General features: G+C 45.3%; 1 protein-coding gene across 1 annotated transcript; it reads left to right on the plus strand.

Annotated features, from left to right (window-relative positions):
- Positions 1-3,230: 3,230 nt before the first annotated feature.
- Positions 3,231-6,239, plus strand: FOXI1 (forkhead box I1). The gene is made up of 2 exons (XM_069654314.1): positions 3,231-3,890; positions 4,735-6,239. Exons 1-2 carry the CDS (start codon positions 3,317-3,319, stop codon positions 5,262-5,264), a joined length of 1,104 nt encoding a protein of 367 aa, XP_069510415.1. The 5' UTR covers positions 3,231-3,316; the 3' UTR covers positions 5,265-6,239.
- Positions 6,240-18,929: the final 12,690 nt, after the last annotated feature.

The raw sequence follows: 18,929 nt of genomic DNA on the forward strand, positions 1-18,929 counted from the left end.
TGGAGGTAGGACACCAGGTCTTGTCTCCAGTTGTGTGGGGAGGCAGAATGGCAGGTACACTCTTTTGCTGGAACAGCTTCTATTCTGTTCTTAGCAGGGCTTTGTCGGGAGGGGCTCTAATGTATCGTGATGAAATATTTTAGGAGCGGCCTAAAAAGGGTCTCGCTCAGCATCAAATCCCAAGTATCCAATAAAGTTTTAAAAGAGGAGTGGTCTGTGTAATTAAAGCAGTGACCTAACAGAGCCAATCAGCTTTACATATGTACAATCAAAGGGCACACAAAATCGGTTTTAAATGATGTGTTTAAATATGGTTAATGTGTGTAAAAATGGTGACCAAAATAAATATATTCAAATTTGAAACGGAACATCAAATCAAAAGGAGTCAGCACACCATGCAATCCCACAGATCTTCTGAAAGAAATCCTTTACTCGTGCATACCTATTAAAGGCATTCTAATTATAATACTTAAATACATTGTGTGGAGAAAATCAACCAATGTATTTTCTTATAATGTCCCTTTCCTGTTTGATAAGTACCCAATTTCAAAAATCGTTAACTGATGTTGTGATTCTAAACATTACTGAAGTGGGCGTCCAGTGACAAAGCGCAGTATTGCCCCTCATATTTTTAAAATAATTTGGTAATGGAGGTCAGTTTGAAGAGCCCTGGCTCAAGGGCAAGATTTGGAGACCGCCAGGCCTGAGACCTGGCTAGATCTGACCCACTTAAATCTCTGGGTCTTAGAGACAAGCAGAGCCCTTGACTGCCTCTTGCTCCTCTCTATCCATAAAGTATCTCCCCCAGGGTGAAGCCGCCTGTGCCATCCATTGGCGCAATGAGGGCACACACCGTCACACCTTTGCCCAGCCCTTTATTTTTAGCCGACATCCTACTAACCGATGGGTATATTTGCTTACAAGCAGGTTCTGATTGTAGTTTGCATATCTTTTGTGAGGCTAAAAAGCAGTTCTCCGGCTGCTCAAAGACTGGGGTACAGTCTTAAAATGAGAAAAGTAAAAGTACAAGTCTCTAGTAAAAGGGTGATGTTGCCTAATAAGACAGGCTCTGCGCGACATGCCTGGCACGTGCCCAGGTGGCAGCACTACAGGCGAAGGCAGACCTATGCTAGTCGGTCGGACCCTGATACACTCATAGAGTATGCTGTCAACTAGCTTATTTTAACTCATAGCGTGTCTGGATGCCCCCCTCGCCCTACGTTGTTTGTCTCTTTGCTATCCGGTGACGTAAACACGTTACCTCTGAATGATAACAATATAACATGAGTTATTAGAAGGCACGGCTGCTGCTGGCTGGCACCAGACAGCCCACACACTTCGCTCACAAGTCAAGAGGAGTTAGAAAGTACAGGACTGCAGCGCCCTGAAATATTCCCAGAACCGGTTAGACCATCGCCCTCTGTTTGTTGTGTAAACTGTGCGGCTCTCTGGTGGGGGGGACAGGGGGGTGTACCATGTATGGACTCCACTCGGTTGCTATCCAGCTCATGGCAGATTCTGGCACATTCCCGGTGAATGTCAGAGGACCCGGAAATACACCCCACTCACAAATGCGGCTCCCCCTGGCCTAATAAAAATCCCTCCCGTGGCTGGATTCTAACCGGAAACGCATTGCCATTTAAAATACAATCACATCTAGAGCGCGGCCTGTCCGCAGAATAAAATGATATGTGATTAAAGCGTTTATCTTCCAGCGGTTCATTGGATGGTGCGTCAGATGAAATTGTACATCGAGCGTAATAACGCACTGAACGCTACCCTTCCTTCAAAGGAAGGTACTACAGAACCACGTGGTAGCGGTTTACCAGAATTAGCCGTGGGAGTGGAAGTTGGGCGCATGATAATGTCAACTATTCATGAATGTAGATGCAGCAGGACACAGGTGCTGTGCCCGCCATGGCCGACTTACTCTTTCATCCTCCGACTGTCGGGTAAACGTGTATAATTAAATGCGTTCCTAAAATGTATTATTATAAGCACGGGAGCGCTATATAAGGACGTCTTGTCATTACAATACAGTTTACTCTGCCAATCGAATTACAGCTCAGATTTACGTGCCCCGTGCGGGGAATATGCCCGCAGAACAGAGCGCTCCAAGGTACTAAGGGCACTCCACCTTCTGTGATCCGACCCCCAGCCCAAGCCCCAGCTTCACGCAGGTTGTGATTGTTTTTTGATTAATTTGTGACAGTGAGGATAAAAAAGCAATGCACCCGCTGCACAGAGATTAAGGGGCTGCTCCGTGTATGTGCAGGGCGTGCACCCGCATTATCCAACAACCTGCTGCGCTTAAAATGACCCGAGAGTCGCGTGCGCTAGGGCGAACTATTAGAGCGCTTCCTCTGGGCGCTATCCGTGATGGCCCTCCCCAGGACTGAGCTAGAGTGGTGGCGGGGCAGGAGAGGAGCATATACTTCCAGCGCGAGCTCTGCAATTGGATGACGTGCTGAAGAGAACGAGCCTGCAGTGGAGTAACTTTGCTGAAAATGTTGGGGGGCAACATGACATCTGAAGAAATGGTACCCCAGCCCAATGAATGGGGACAACATGGTGTGCCATGAAAGTTGGGGGGAACAAACATCCCTGCCCCCCCAGCCCCCACCCGAAATTACGCCCATGCGTGCCTGCAGCTATCACTTTAAAGACTATTTGTAGTTGAAAGCCTTTCATGTTTTAATTGGTTACAGTAAAGTTACACAGTTTTAACGTCCCAGGCTGGAGTGTGAATAGAAACACAGCTCCCTCATTGTGCCAAACTGCATACTTTCTGCGTAGGTGACATTCTACTAACACGTGCATCAATTAAATATTGAGGCACGCATGCCTTCAGCACAGCGACGCGCACTCCCTAAGCACCGCGCTGTGCATGTTGCGTATACAAGCTTCTCGTCTATAAAATGGTGCCTTTTGCTCCAGGTGCGCATTCAGTTCCCAGCTCCAATATAGAATCGTTTCTATTCGCCCAGTCATGGAAAATTCCTCGATTCATGCATGCATGCAAAAAAATAAATAAAAGGTAAACAGGCTGGTCTGCTGTGATTGACTGGTGCGTCGGGATGCGCCTGCAGGCGCGCCGGGTCGTGTCTGCAGCGGTAGGCCACTGTGGAGCTGCCAGCTTCCGATATCATCGTTCCGATCGCCAGCCACTCAGCGACACCTGGGTGGAGCAAGCAGGGAAACCTAAACAGTAACAGGTGTATAAATACTAGGGCTGTGGCGCAGGTGGTGCACCTGTTTCAGAAGAGCATAATAGCACAGGTGTATTCGGCGCTGGAGGCTGCCTGCATTTTAGAGCATGAGCTCATTTGATCCGCAGACCCATTCCCCGCCTCGCTGCAGCCCACAGTTCCCAAACATTGGCCAGGAGCCTCCAGAGATGAACCTCTACTGCGAGAACTTTTTCCACCCGCAGAACGTACCGAGCCCCCAGAGGCCCTCGAATTTTGACCCCGGCGACTACGGCGCAGCGCCCAACCCGTACCTCTGGCTGAATGGGCCCTCCATCACGCCGCCGCCGTACCTGCAGGGCTCCAACGCCAGCCCCTTCATGCCCCAGTCGTACGGCATGCAGAGGCAGCTGCTGCCCAGCATGCACGGCCTAGGGGCCGGCGACCTGAGCTGGCTGCCCATGCCCTCACAGGAGGAGCTGATGAAGCTGGTGCGGCCCCCCTACTCCTACTCGGCGCTCATCGCCATGGCCATCCACGGGGCGCCGGACAGGAGGCTGACGCTCAGCCAGATCTACCAGTACGTGGCTGACAACTTCCCCTTCTATAACAAGAGCAAGGCCGGCTGGCAGAACTCCATCCGGCACAACCTGTCGCTCAACGACTGCTTCAAGAAGGTGCCCCGCGACGAGGATGACCCAGGTACTACTTTAGAACTTTTCTGGTGTGACGCCTGCATGCCTGTTCTGTTGATAGCCCTCGACTAGCAGACTGTTAATGCTTGACTAAGGCCCGCCTGTTTGCTTCTGCTCAAGCATTTGACTGAGTTTTGCCAAAATAGACCCACCTCAGAAACCATATCTGCTCTGAAGACTGTGGGCCTGATTCACAGAATCGTTTCATAATGGGGCAATCCCATTGAAAAACGCTGTGAATCAGGCCACATGGCAGTCTCACTTGACGTATTCGCCTGGGTGCCCCCGGGGTGGATGGCGCTTTTTGTTTCAGGGGACCGGGCACGTGGGGGGTCGTGGGGGCTCCAGACAATAAACAATTCTGGTGGCAAATACATAAAGTAGTGATTTTTGCAAGTTTTCAAACGATTAAACTGTGTGATCTTCGCAAATCTGTGTGATCTTCGCATCTGCCTGACTACTTCGTTCAGAAGTAGTCAGGCAGGTAACATGTGATATGCGGCTGCTATTTAGACTTGTGTCGTGATGCCATTAGATATGTCACTACTCTGCATGCATGATTCTTACATGCTAGATGTGGTCTTCCCCCAGATTTAATTAGCAAACGGATCTAAATATATTTAGTACCTTAAACCAGTTATGTGTCCATTTCAATATTTTTAGCACTGTGCGTGTGTGTGTTTCAGAATTCAGCTACTATGATGATGAGTTCATTGCTGCTAGTTTTTTTTTGCATTCTGATGTGAATCGAATACGTGACCAACCAACTTCTTGAATATGATCTAATGAATGACTTAAATGTGACCTAGTATCCCATGAGCCTCTGTTTAACAAGTGCGTGTCTTTCCCAGGTAAAGGCAACTACTGGACTCTGGATCCCAACTGCGAAAAGATGTTTGACAACGGCAACTTCCGGCGCAAGAGGAAAAGGAAGTCCGATATAACACCCAACGCAGGAGGCCTGGCGTCCGAAAAGTCCGAGGACAGTGCCCTAAGCTCCAGCCCCAAGGGCGCCGAGCAGCAGGACATCCTGGAGAGCTCGTCGCCCGGCAGCGAGAACTCACCCGAAAAGAGGGACTCCCCTCCCAGCCCCTGCCTCAACAACTTCCTCTCCAGCATGTCGGCGTACGTCAACAACCGCCCCATGCCCCTCGGACTGAGCAATGACCCCGCCGACAAAATGGGACAAAGCATGGGGGGCTTCAACTCCTACTCGCCGCTCACCAACATCACGAGCCACGGGGGCGCGGATTGGTCGACGCCCGTCTCCTCCAGCCCCTTCGGCTACGGCACTTCCGTTCTGAACCAGTTCAACTCCCACTTCTACAACAGCCTCAGCACAAATAGCGCCTTATACCCGCGAGAGGGGACAGAGGTTTAGCGGGGTGGGCCAGTTTCAAGACTCATGAACATGAGGTGGCATCCTCACCCCGAAACCGAGGCTCACCCCGCACCCCTTCTCTGAGGCCTATCCCGCACCCCTTCTCTGAGACTAGTGACGTTTGAGCTGAGTTTTTGAGGGCCTCAGAGCAAGTCTCCAAGCCCAACAGACATTTGACCTCACCAGTGTACCCTAACTGCAACGGTTGGCTTCCTGCTAGGTGCGTTGGCACAGGCCAGTCAATGGACGCTTTAAAGGGGCCGGCGGGGTGGGGTTGGAGCAGAGGGACATTGCGAATAATGGTCAGGGAAACTGCCACCATGCACCATTTTGGGGGTTCTGCTGCTGCCTGTCCCAAGGCAATTTAACCCTCCAACATAACTACAAAAGCTGCCATGCCACTCTTCACCGCTTTACGTCGGGGCACCGTAAAGATTGAATAAATGTATGTTTTGCAAAAACTGCCATGCACATTTAAGACCAACTGTATAGAAAAGTCGTTGCCTTTTTTTTTTTGTAACACGAACAAAGCATGTACCGCGCACTGTTTCTGCTTGAGGTTGTCTTGTCTGCAATTGCCCCCAAAAAGTGCATCGTCTTCAGGTGAAAGACCTGCACATTTCCCACGTACCTGTTCGACTTATGCAAATCAGTTCTTTTGATACAGTATTTTCCTAGGCACTCTCTCTGAGAGCACAGCCCACGCAAGTGTGTTAAATGTGAGGCATTCTCTGCTCACGTTTTGTATCCTAGTCCCTTTTCACCGAGAAACGCGTGTATTAATGAAAGTGTCTTCCAGAATGCCTGCACGTCAGCCGGGACTGCAGCGTGGCGAGCGTTCCCAAGTTACCGAATTTGCATACTAGGGAACATTTATTGCGACAACCTGAACACTGTTTGTATTTTTTATGAATTCATTACGCTGTGGGTCGAAAGTGGGGGTATTTTTTATACTAATAAAATATTTGTATATAACTGGTCTCCAGTCTTGGTGATTTTCACGCTATCTCTTGGCACAGCCTGTCTTTGCTGGCGGCTTCCCTGCAGCTCTGCGGTTGGGCGAGACCCAAGAAGCGCAGTTCAGGCCAAACCAGAATCCTGAATGAGGCAAGATTGGCAAGGCGATTTGTTTTAAAGAAAAGCAAATACACGATCATCGAGGTTCTGCAATGCCAGTGCGTGAGGTGGGCTGCCTGATCTACAGTTGCTTGCACAGTAGGGTGACCAGATTTAAAAAGTAAAACACCGGGACAGGGCAACTAACATAGAGGTAGACCTAACTCGGAAAGTGGCTGTCAAGGCACTATACTCGTTGCCTGGGCAGTACTTCACCCGTATGCCCAGGCCCTTTCTTATACCTAGAAGCAAACCCTGCAGTGCGTCCCACTTGCACAGATCTCCTGTCCAGTATTAGTGAATACCAAACTTGCGCCGCAGGCTCGCATTCCGACGGAATGCGGCTCTACTTATCCCGAAAACGGAGTAGCCTTTCACAGGGCTTTTCTGAAGTGCATGTGTTCAAATCTACCATTTCCGAACACCTCTTCTCTTGAAGCACCAGTCATTTTGGACTTTGCTTTTAGAAGTGGTACTACGTGTGATAGAAGGTTCTAATTAATTTCACGCCACTCCTGGGCCTCTGATGTGGAAAAGTGCTGACTTCAAAGTCCATTGTCCCCGTCGCATAGGTCAACACTGGCAACTGCGCAAGCAGTGGCTTATAAATCTGGCCTGCGATGCCCAAACAAATCTAGCCCCTTGGGCTGGCGCTAAGGATATTGTGCTATGACCCTATTTTCCAGAGTTCGAGCCGCCCCTAAAGGCACATGGCACGGAGTACTTGGGTAAACCATGGCACAGTTCCCAGGCCGTCTGGTCCGTGCTTTACTCGGCGCACATGCCGGTTTTGTGTCGCGTGCTTGCCAGGCCTTGCCTCGGACGTATATCTTAACACTCGCAGAGAGGTGAATGTCAGTTATGGAAATGGCTGACAGTTTGTTGATGGAAGTCTCCGATTTTAACACGCCGTGGCGATTGCAACCCGGGGAATGTGACCTCTTGAAGAGGTCCGCCCGCCCGCAGTCAGGTCTGCGCAGAGAGGCCTCCTTCAGAGTAAAAAAGGCATGCCCTTGCAGAGACGCAGTGGGAATTTACAGCCGTCTGGGGAACGTTACAACTAGGGGTTCAAATGCACATGACCTTAGCATGTATTAGGTCACCAAGGGAAATCTACATGATTTAACACAGACAGAAGAAGTGCTTCCATGGCAGGAAACACACCTGTCCTTTCAGAACCATTTAGTTCAAATGGGCTGTGGAAGAAAGTTGAAGGTGACATGAATAAAATGTACACGTGCAGAGAAGCATTTTCCTGGCATAGCCCCGCATCACACTACTCAGAAAATCAACACATTACTTTCAGAATTATTATCCAAGGACTAGATTTTGTCATTGGCTAACATGCGACCATGGCCTAAAATGAACTACATGGACACTAATGGAAACGCATCCTGCTACATAGGCCTTAATAGGAAGCTTTACCTTTCGAAATTGCTTTAAAAAAATAAAATAAAAAAACATATCCCTTATTCATATGTGTTCATATTTCCAGGGTATGCGACCTAAAATAAAAGTGGGGGGACTCTTGACTTATGCAGTGGAGAGAGATGTCACAGGCACTGAATGCAATTTAAAAGAAATCCGTATATTTTAGTTTAGGATGTCTTTCCCAACTCCAGGAAGTTCAGAAGATTAATACGCATTTCCCAAGAGAACATGTTTTCCGAAAGCATTGCTTGCTAAATAGAAAAGGCGCGCACCTGTTATGTCTTCTAACGTGTGAGAAATCGTATCCTGTACACCGAATGTCAATTCGTTTTGTTACATGATTCTGTTCAGGTATTCCTTTGGTCTCACGACTAAGAGCCTCACAGCCACAGGTCCTGGGTTCGAATCCCGGACAAGGCTCTGTTTCAGCAAGTGGAGGAAGCACTTAAAAAAAAAAAATGAAAAAACACAAGTGCCACACAGCATTGCCCTCTGGGGGAAGTGAGCAGATGTGCCCTGCATGTGGCTGAGAAGCCTGATCAACCCGCTTCTGGACTTATTGGGGAGGCCCATGGCTTTACAAGAATTGGCAATCCCAACAGTTCTGGCTTTTGTGTGGTCATGAGACTCCACATTTTCCAGGCACTGCCATAATGGTGCTACATATGGAAGTGCCAGACCTTCAAATAATGGCTGCTCCCCAACACCCAGGTCCACACACCCTCTACTCCCCGCCCTACACAAGACTAGGCGATTTCCTCCCCTGATTGCTCGTAGATCCCTTGCTACGGACTTGCCCGCCCTGCTCCTCCCCTGTTACCTCTCGCTTCCCTTTTTTTCTGCTTTCCTCACCATTTTCTTCCCCCTGTGATTGTAAAGCACCCCATTACTTCCCGAAGCTAGGGCCATTCTCAATGAATACCCTAACAATAACACAATGAAACAAAAGGCCTATAAAGGAGCCACCATTATTGGCTTTGACAATGCTTGTTATTCAGTGCAAGGAGCAAAGCCAAGGAGTCCCATAATACTTACAAATCAAGTGGTCGAGTGGTCCTCGGTTAAGACAGTATAATTACTTCAGGGGCTGGTTTATGTCTGCATTAAACAGTTGCCTTGCAGATGCTGTTTGGAAAGCTCAAACCTACACCCAGGAATCCCATGGGGAGGAGCAGGTGTCGGCTGCAAATGTCCATACGGAGTAGCATGACCACCCCCACGGCTGTGCTTCCATCCTCACTGTTCATTTCTCGCCTATCTTTGGTGCCAGCTGGTAGGCAGCATTTCCAATGACACCCAAAACTAAAAATGACTTCCATCAAAACCACTGGGTGTTTTCTTCTATACGCCAACCCAAACGAAGGAGAAATCCAAACCATTCCTAAAATAGCTTGCAATACACAAACATCAAAGTATCCGGCTATATGAAACAATGCTCATTAATTAATGCATCGCATCTCAAAGGAAAACGTAATAATTATTTTCATTTTGTTTTTTTAAATCTCTCTCTTTGCGTCCCTCGTCCATAACAATCGTGTTATAAAACAACTGGGAATTGTACTTCAAGTGTGCTTTGTCTTAGTTGACGCTTGCTCAAATCCCCATGGCTGGTGGCAATGAAATAAGGGTGTATCAGTGATTTATATAGCACTTTGTGCCAGACTCCTCCGGCATCTAAGCGCATGCAGGAGCATTTTCTCCAAAGCAAGCAGATTGCTACTGAGCTACCCTACAAGCTATATTAAAGTACAGGTGTGAAGCACAGACATACAAATCAGTGGTTGTGCCCTCAAGTAGGTGAGAATATTTTGCAGGTGTACCTGGAAAAGTGAGTGCAGCCAGGGAAACATAAGGTGGTAGAAATCTCTGTGTTCCAACATTGCACACAGCGTAAGGAGCACAAAGAGTGGGAGGCGCTTTCCAATGTGTCATGCGATTCATTGGCTGGCGGAAAGCCCCGACTCCTTGCTGGGGCCAGCAAGTTTGAGAGACTGGGGCCCGTCCAGCCGAAAGTGTGTGAGCATGGTGTGCTCCAGTTTCCCCTTCCCCGGATCACTGGTGCCCCCCCTAACGCCACCGGGCGACGTGGGCCACCTAAAGGTGGGCAACACTGGTGATGCATGTGATGGGTGAGTAGGGGGGAGAGTTTGTAGGCTTCCGGGTAGGAGTGGCACCTGCTCTGCGGTGGGCAATGGGTGGCATGTGATTGGCCTGCTTCCTTCTGCTGTTGCGGTGCCGCCAGCGCACACCCTTGAGGTGCAGTCACACAGAGGCGCGATGCAGCGGCTGGAATGGTGAGGGATGAGGTAAACATGGTTGCGTTAGTGGTGCACCGTGGGCGAGGACATCAAAGATGGATCAGGTGGGAAATGGGGTCCGGATTTTGCTCAGGTAAGTAGAGGACCTGGCTTTGTTCCCGGTGGGGAGTACTTACTCACGCAAGGGGGTGCAGCAGGGCCTTTATAGTTGCACGAAAACGGATCTAGGCTGTCCATTTTCAGTTCAAAATAGTATTTCAGTTCTTTCTGATAGAAGCCGGGTTTAGGGGTGTATGGGTTTCTTCCCATTCATTCAGGATTGGGGCAGCCACTTTAGCTAGCGATTTGGGTTTGGTGGATGATGAGTTAAGAGGCTACGGAGATGGAAGACTGCGGGTTACAGGTGCTCTGTGATGCCTCTTCTGCTGGGGTAGAGTAAACATGCCTGGCTGGCAGGAGGTGGGGAGTGAGCTAAGGGGGCAGTAAGGCTGGTGGTTTGGGTACAGTACTACGCTTATGGAACGGTTGGCCGACAATGTCGATTACTTGTTTAGCAAATCATGGCGATGCATCCAGTGAAATGGATCCTGGGCCATTCATTGATCAAGAAAGCTTTCCAGGTGGTTCATGAGCAGGTCCTAGGGGGCGTCTGCTTCAGGGAGGGCATGTCCGTGTTCTGGATGGGAACCAGTCACCTGCAGGTCAGTGATTTAAATAGGCCCGCCCTACCCGGCTCTCAGTACCTGCACTTCTTATTTTTGAGCATTTGAGGACCTGCACTTCTCAGCGCCTGAAAGAGAGTACCGGTACTCAGCTTTATTGCAATGTGACAGTGAAAGATTTTCATTTTACTTTATCACAAGTTAAAGGACTAAGGTTCTGCAGCCTTTGCTGGGGAAAGCAGAGCCCTCTCCCTCCTCCTCTCCACCACCCGCAGTGCCCATAATGTCTCCTTCTGGGCCCACCCTGCAGAACAAAAGGAGGGACAAACATGCATCTGCTGCACCCTCATAACACTAGGCGCAGAACATTGTTTCTCTAAGAGGGCCTCCCCTGTTACCATTGGTGTCTTTTGGCAGAGGCGAAGGCAGGATAGGGCCCGAGCGTGCAAGGCCCATCCAAAATCTGTAACTACCCACCCAGAAGTGCTGTGTGGGCATTTACAGCTGTGTGGGCCTCAGAAGTGTGGCGGTCCGGAAAAAAGGGTGCCGGTAGCAATGTACCAGCACCCATTCCCGGACTGACACACTTCAAGTCTGCGGATGGGGACCTCTGCGCCCCGGCAGGTCTGACCTTCTAAGCGCAACAGCACCTACCTGCAGAGTTTTCACGGAAGCACCGGCACCATTAAAAACGGTGCTCATGCTTCCGTTTCCCCACTCCCATGCAGTCCTATGGGCTCCATGGGAAAAGAGATTAACATTTTCAGGCGCCTGGCCTCCCGATCCACAGGGACTTGTAATGTCCTGGTGGCCCCCGGGAAGTCAGATGATGTTAAAGTGTTGCGAGTCTGGCGCAACCCACCGGAAGTGCCGGCAGGGTTACCGCCGAACTCGTAATGAGGCCATTGCGGTGGGCGCAACTACATAAGCTTCAGCCTGTAGGGTATTTTGTGGAGATTTGGGGCCTGACGGTATTTTATTACCGCCGAGAAATAACTTAGCAATAATCACTCTTTGTATTCAGATTTGGCCATGTGCAACAATAATACAATGGACATGCATTATTTCAGCACCCAGACCTGCATATTTGGTATACGTGGTTGGTGGTATTTTGGTGAGCATAATTCCCTTGTTTTATTTGTGGCCCCAATGTCCAGAATCCCTTATCTTCGCTTAGATTTTTCGTGTGATCACTAGAGAGACCTCAGACCTGCATTCTAGGGAAACCACAATTTCCAGGGATAGTGTTGGTGCGCCACCATGGGCAAACTCACTGACTTATTTACGACAGAGAGCTATATGTGGTAGTCTTGTGGTAATTTCCACTACCTTATATACGGTAGGGAGCTATGTTCAGAGAGTCTCTCTTCCCGTTGGCTCATGTACCTCCAACAAGTTATACTACAGTCACTCACAATTATTCATACTGATTCTGACATACACACATCTGTCTTAAAATGACCATTGCACTGTTTAAAAATCTCCCCACATCATTGGCATTGTAATGGTAAATAGAAAATAAACCACCCGTCTGTTTTCAAATATTTTCTGTATTATAAAATTTGCATTTAGACATAATCTCATTCTTTACAGCAATAAAAGGGAACAATCAAAGCATTTTCAATGACACACTGCAATTATAGTGGCGGAGAACAGAACTTAAATTGCAACATTAGCACTTGATTAAGATACGCACGGGACTTTCATTTTTCTACACTGACTGCATACTTTCGTGCACACACACAGCTCCCCCAGTTAGGTAATTACCTTATCTGTTTAGAGGATTCTCTCTGTGAATGTGGCTCTCTTGGCTTAACTCCAACGAAAAGGGACGCTTGCCTTCTCAAGCCGGGGTCATTGCCTGGAATTCTCAGCTTTTTCAGATAGGACAGCCTCTGCCAGTGGAAATGTAATTCTTTCAGCTTTCCCCAGTCTCGACTGCAGCAGGACACCCCCACAGCCAGGTCTTCTCCCCAGTAGTGCAGAAAGATGTCTGCCTGTCTTTTTCCCTGCTACTGCCCACTAAAACTTTCCTCTCATCCTCTTTATGACGTGTTCCAATGAAATCCATCATCTCTCATCCTCCTACTTTTAAACAATAGCTTCGCTTATACATTTGCAATTGTTGCAAATCTGACTTCCTTCCTCCTGCAGTTACTGTGCACAACAACACGGATAATCAGGCAGAGAAGAGAGGAAAAATCTGCACACTCATTTAACTGGTTTTCAAAATATGCCTAATTCTGCAGTAGAGAACACATTTTATTAGTGAGTTATAATAAAATAAGGTTTTATTAGTCAGGTTAATGGTTAATATGTTAGCTGTTAATTTTCAAATGTGTCTCTAGCAATATAGGCATTTCAGGTGAAAAATAGTGTGCATTTTTAAATGAACACGTGTGCTTTTAACTGTAAAAATAGCTTTGCATCTTATATGTTAAAATCGTTTTTTGACTGAATAGCCTGTCTTTCCTTGTTAATCTGCTAACCCATATAGCAATGCACCGCACCCTTGTGGTGGTGCTGCAAAAAAAAAAATGCTACTTGTGCAGTAGTGCTGTAATGCTACTTGTGCAGTAGTGCTGTACTCTGTGCTGTAACATGCCAAATATCCTTACATATACCCTCCTTTTGTTTTTAGAACTTGGCTATAATCCAAGCCAATTCCTAAAAACAACTTGTTCTATTTTTTTTTTTACAATATAGCAATCCAACAAAATGAATATTCATGTGCATCAATGAAAATTTGCAATTAACATTTCATCTGAGTCCATCAGTTCATAAAATGTTCCACATTTGCCTTCTCAGTGGAAGTGGCATTACTTTAAGTTTAAATTTTCCAAGTCAATTAAAAACAATGAAATAAAACAATTAACTAAAACAAATAAGTAATATAACAAGTTAAAATAAATAATTAAAATAATAAATACGTGGAACTTCATATGCCGGAACTTTTGCTTTGTCTCTTTTGGTATATCCCGACCAGCGAAGTTATTCGGTTCATTCGAGTACTCTTTCATCTTGGCAATCTTGAATCCACAGTAGTCATCTCTTTTGGCATTCCGGTTATTTTGTCTTCACCTCCACCTGGAGGCAGGCATCTTTTGGTCTTCATCCAGGGGACTCCAGGACTCCATCGTCTCCCGTGGCCTCTGATCCCGGAACCTCCGATCAAATAATGTTAATTGTCTAAATCAAAATAGAAAATAAACAGATTAAGTACATAGCACAATACTAACTTCATCCTTTTGCCAAAAATAAAACATGCTTGGTAAAAATACTTCGTTTTTTTTTTTTTTTTTTCTGAAATTAAACACAAGTTAAAAGAAAACAAACACATATAAAACAACATTCAATATTTAATACACTTTCTCTCTGCACACCAACCACGAGCTTCCGTTATATGTGCATTTATTTATTTATTTATTTATTTATTTATATTATATATTTTCACATATATTACAGTGTTTATGTGCCATCATTACAATCAACTTTTTTTTTTTTTTTTTTTTTTTTAACTTCTTTGTCACTGCCTCCTGATCACACCCATTTATTTTCTCAAGGGACTCTATCCGTTTCCACATGCTCAAGCTGCCTGATCTCATGTCTGGGATGGCATGGTTTGATTTGATTTACATGGACAAACTGCTCTATTGCTGTTTCACCTTCATTTTTCAAAATTTTATACACTACAGGAGATACTTTATCTATAATTCGAAATGGCCCCTGCCAGGCTGCCAGAAATTTAGAATTTTTCTGTTTACTTTTTCCAAAATGAAACTTGTACACCTGATCCCCTACATTGTATTCCTTTACTGATGTCTTTTTGTCATAATATGACTTAGCACTGTCAGCAGCTCTTTCCAGATTTCTCTGCACAAAAGCAAATGCATGTTGCAAATGCCTCCTCAGTTCATCAATATATTCATGAACTGTGGATGCACTCACTAGAGTTTGCTCATGTGTTCTGTATAGTAGGTGTTGTGGTAACACCATTTTCCTACCTGTTAAGACCTCATGGGGGCTAACACCTGTTGCTTTGGCAGGAGTCGACCTGATTGCCATCAAAACCAATGGTAAACGCAAATCCCAGCTGGAACCTGCTTCTGCCACAAATTTCTTTAAAATGTCCACAACAGACCTATTGCTTCTTTCAACTGTACCTGAAGACGCCGCCCGATATGCGATATGTAGTTTCCTTTTTACACCTAGTATTTGCCATACCTTACTCATTAGAGTACTTGTGAAATGACTTCCTCTGTCTGACTCAATTCTTTGTGGCAACCCAAACCTTGAGAACACATGGTTCACCAGCAATGTGGCTGCTGTTTGCGCACTACAATCTGGTGCGGGAATGCACTCAATCCATTTTGACATCAAACATACCACACTCAAAATATAGCGGTGTCCCCTGCTCGACCTTTTTAAAGGACCTACATAGTCTATTTGCAAATCTGACCATGGGAGAGTTAGGCCTCTTTTCATCAATGGTGCTCTATGCATTGGTGAAGCAGGTTTAAATTGGGCGCATACTAGACATCCTCTAGTATATAATTCCACATCTTGGGACATATGTGGCCAGTAAGCATAATCTTTTAGTATTTCTAATGTCTTTTGTGAACCTCTATGGCCTGCAGTTATGGCATCGTGTGCATGGTGTAGCATTAGTCCTCTGAATGAAAGGGGTACTACCCACTGTATTTGCCCTGTTATGGACTCTCTAATCATGAGCCCATCCTGTAATCTAATTCGTGTTTTGTTCTTTAATAACACCCTCAACTCTTCTTTTCCCATACAATCATTTTCTGTTAAAGGATTTTTTTCAGGATCTATCAAATGATTATAATAGATTCCCAAAATTTGATCATTCTTTTGTGCCTCAATCAAATCTTGGTCTGGCGTGTCATGACTCCACTGCACCACCGGTTGATCTACCTCCTTTGGTGCTTTAGAACGTGTGACTGCATCAATTTGTATTTCACCCATTAAATAATCAATAGGTAGCAATTCTCCCATCACAGCCCCAATCTTAGCCAGATGGTCTGCCTTATCATTTCCCTCCTTATCCTCTCCTGGTGTTTTTAAATGCCCACGAATTTTTCTCCAGTATATTGTTAAATTATTTTCTGACACCAATTTGTCTATGGCTTGTATCATTTTTCCATGTTTAAGTGGCTTTTTGTTGTATGTAATCATGCCTCTTGCTTTCCAACCAGGCAAATACTCCACAAAGCTATTCCGTGCATAGTCAGAATCAGTCACCAGGACAATTTCACTGAACTTTTTATCAACTGCAGTAGCAATTGCTTTATAGATGGCTGCCAATTCCGCTACCTGACTGCTCCTATCTCCAATCCTCATCCCTATACTAGGAACGCCTTCACATTTCAACCAGACATTTCCTATTCCTGCCACTAATTGTTTATTACTGTCATTTTCAATGTGAAAAGCACAACCATCCACATATACAGTTGGCAAATCCTTGCATGTTTTTTCATCAAAAGCTTTGTGTGGTGATTGTTCAAACTCCTGCAAACTAGCTTCCACATCCATTTCATTTGTTATTTGTTCAGCTGCACAGTCATGTAAGTCAGCTAACCCTTGAGCAATTGGGCTCTTTTTATTTTGTCCATATCTTACTTCTACGGGAAAACCTTGTAATGCCAGCGTCCATGAAGTGATTCTGGATTGCGCTAGATTGCCTGATCTAATTCTTTTACTCTCTAAAAATTGCAAAGGTTGATGATTTGTTTCAATAATCACCTTTTCTCCCTGAACAATGGGGCGGAAATGTTGTAGCGCCCACACAGTGGTTAATAGGGCCTTTTCGCATTCATTAAATTTCATTTCAACTTGGGAAAATGCCTTACTTGCATATGCAATGGTTTTGTGATTCAAATCGTGTTTTTGTGATAACACTGCTGACATACAATGTTCAGAAAAGCCTATTTCTATAAAGAAATCCCTGTCCTTTATGGGGTATGCTAAACATGGTGCCTTTACAAGACATTCCTTCAATCTAGCCACTGCATCAGACTGCTCTCTTCCCCATTTCCAGGGAGTATTTAGTTTAAGCAGTTTAGTCAATGGTTGAGTGATTTCTGCATAATTCTCAATGAACTTTCTGTTATAGCCTGTCATCCCTAATAAACTTTTTACTCCTTTCACATTTTTAGGATCTTTTAATCTTTGTATGGCCTCTATTTTCTTCCTTTGTGGATTTAGCCCATGTTCAGTCACTTCATGCCCTAGAAAGTTCACTTTTTTCTTGCACCATTGTGCTTTTTGCAAAGATACTTTGGCGCCTGCTTTCTGCAATTGGCCAAGCACATGTCTTATTTCATCAAAATGGCTTTTAAGGTTTTCATTTTTTATCAAGACATCATCCACATAAACTATTGTCCCTCTTTCCGCTGCATCTGGCATGGCCTTTCTCAAAAATATGCCAAATTCACTCCCACTATTGATGTACCCGAACGGAGCTCTAAGCCAGGCATATTGAGTCCTGTCAAATGTAAAGGAAAATAGGTGTTGTATCTCCTCTGCCAATGGCACACACCAATATCCAGATGTGAGATCTAACGTGGTAAATACATTTGAACCATGTATCTGAGCTAGGCCCTGATCAATGAATGGTAGTGGCCATCTAGATACTGGTACTCTTTTATTTAACTCTCTTAAGTCTGCACATAGCCGCCATTGACCATTTGGCTTTAACACACCTAAAATAGGCGTATTGGATGTGCTATGAATGGGCCTAATTATTCCCCGTGATTCCAAATTTTTAATAATCTCTGCCAATGATTCTAAACATGCCAGCGGTAGTCTATACTGGCGTACAAACACTGGATTTCTGCTACAACCTTCTGGTAGTGTGGCCACATGTAAATCAGTTAAACCACAATCATAAGCATCTTTTGCAAATACATCCTTAAACTCCATAAATATTTCCCTCAGATTGCGTCGATCCTCATCGCTGTTACATGCATCCGCTAAGAAGATCTGCTCTTCTACCATTCTGGAAAATTCTGGAAACTCTTCTGGTAAAGGAATCTCAGCGCTTTCCTCTAACTGTGTGGCTGTGTCTTTTTGTAGAGCTGCCACTTTCAAATATTTTGGCAGATCAGCTTCCACTTCAATGGGCTGATTTCCTGTTTCCTTTTCATTTAAATTAAATATTATGCAATCCTCTTGATGGCAGCACACTGTCTCATTTGAATCATAAGGATACACAGAATGAATTTTAAATATTCCTTTGGGCTGAGAGTCCAGGTGTTCTGGTAACTCGCCCTTGGCATCTACATATTTTTCAGGAATATTCCCAATCACCATGTTATTTAAATCTGCCGTATAATGTGATTTTTGTATGGCCATTCCTAATGGGGAGTTTTCCTCTAAATGAATATCCTGACAACCTTTATTATTTACCATGATTTTTACAGATCCCTCACCAATGTCTACCAATGGAATGTATTCATAATCCAGGCCTTGCTGTTTTATGGATTCATTCAGGCATACAAATGCATCAGAGCCTTTCATCTGCTGTCCATTTTTGCATTTCAGTGTTATTGCAAACTGTTTTGTAAATGCAGGAACAATAGTATTTTTCCTCATCTGTAATTCGACTGCATAAGGAACTAGTTGTGCACAATGATAAGCCCTTCTTTTGTCTTCAAATTCAGGCGCCGGCCCCCCTAGGCGTGACCATATTTTTTGATTAAGGAAATCTAACACCATACACATTCTGTGCATGATGTCATTGCCCATGTAAAATTCATTTTGTGCTCCACTCACTATCCATACATTATGGTAAATTGCTTTCTGCCCAATGCTAATTTTAAGCATGCATCTGCCTGTAATTCGGTTTTCAAAGTCTGGACTGTCCAACCCAGAAACATATTGGTTTTTAATCCTAAATTTCGGGATTTCATCCCTCTCCATAATTTTTTGCAACAATTTCTCATTAATGAAACTCCTTTCATGTTCAAGCGCTAAAGTGGCTTTTATTGTTTTAAGATAATCATTTATACCAGCGTGAACCCATGGTTGCTCATCTTCCATGTGTATCTCTGCCAGAGTGGTAATGTGTTTTTCTGAATCTGTTTTAGGAACAATATTCTGTTTGCATGTATTCTCTTTTAAATAGAAACGTAATGTGTGTTCGTCTATGGCAGTCTGCCAATCTTTCCTTGGGTCCA

The sequence above is a fragment of the Ambystoma mexicanum genome, chromosome 3q (genome assembly GCF_040938575.1).
Source record: "Ambystoma mexicanum isolate Mex_15411 chromosome 3q, UKY_AmexF1_1, whole genome shotgun sequence".
Classification (NCBI taxonomy): Eukaryota; Metazoa; Chordata; class Amphibia; order Caudata; family Ambystomatidae; genus Ambystoma; species Ambystoma mexicanum.

What these genes read in the sequence shown, in the direction of transcription:
- FOXI1 (XM_069654314.1), top strand. Translation starts at nt 3,317, where the DNA reads ATGAGCTCATTTGATCCGCAGACCCATTCCCCGCCTCGCTGCAGCCCA. An exon ending in CCGCGACGAGGATGACCCAG is followed by an intron (nt 3,891 to 4,734) that starts GTACTACTTTAG and finishes TGTCTTTCCCAG; the next exon opens with GTAAAGGCAACTACTGGACT.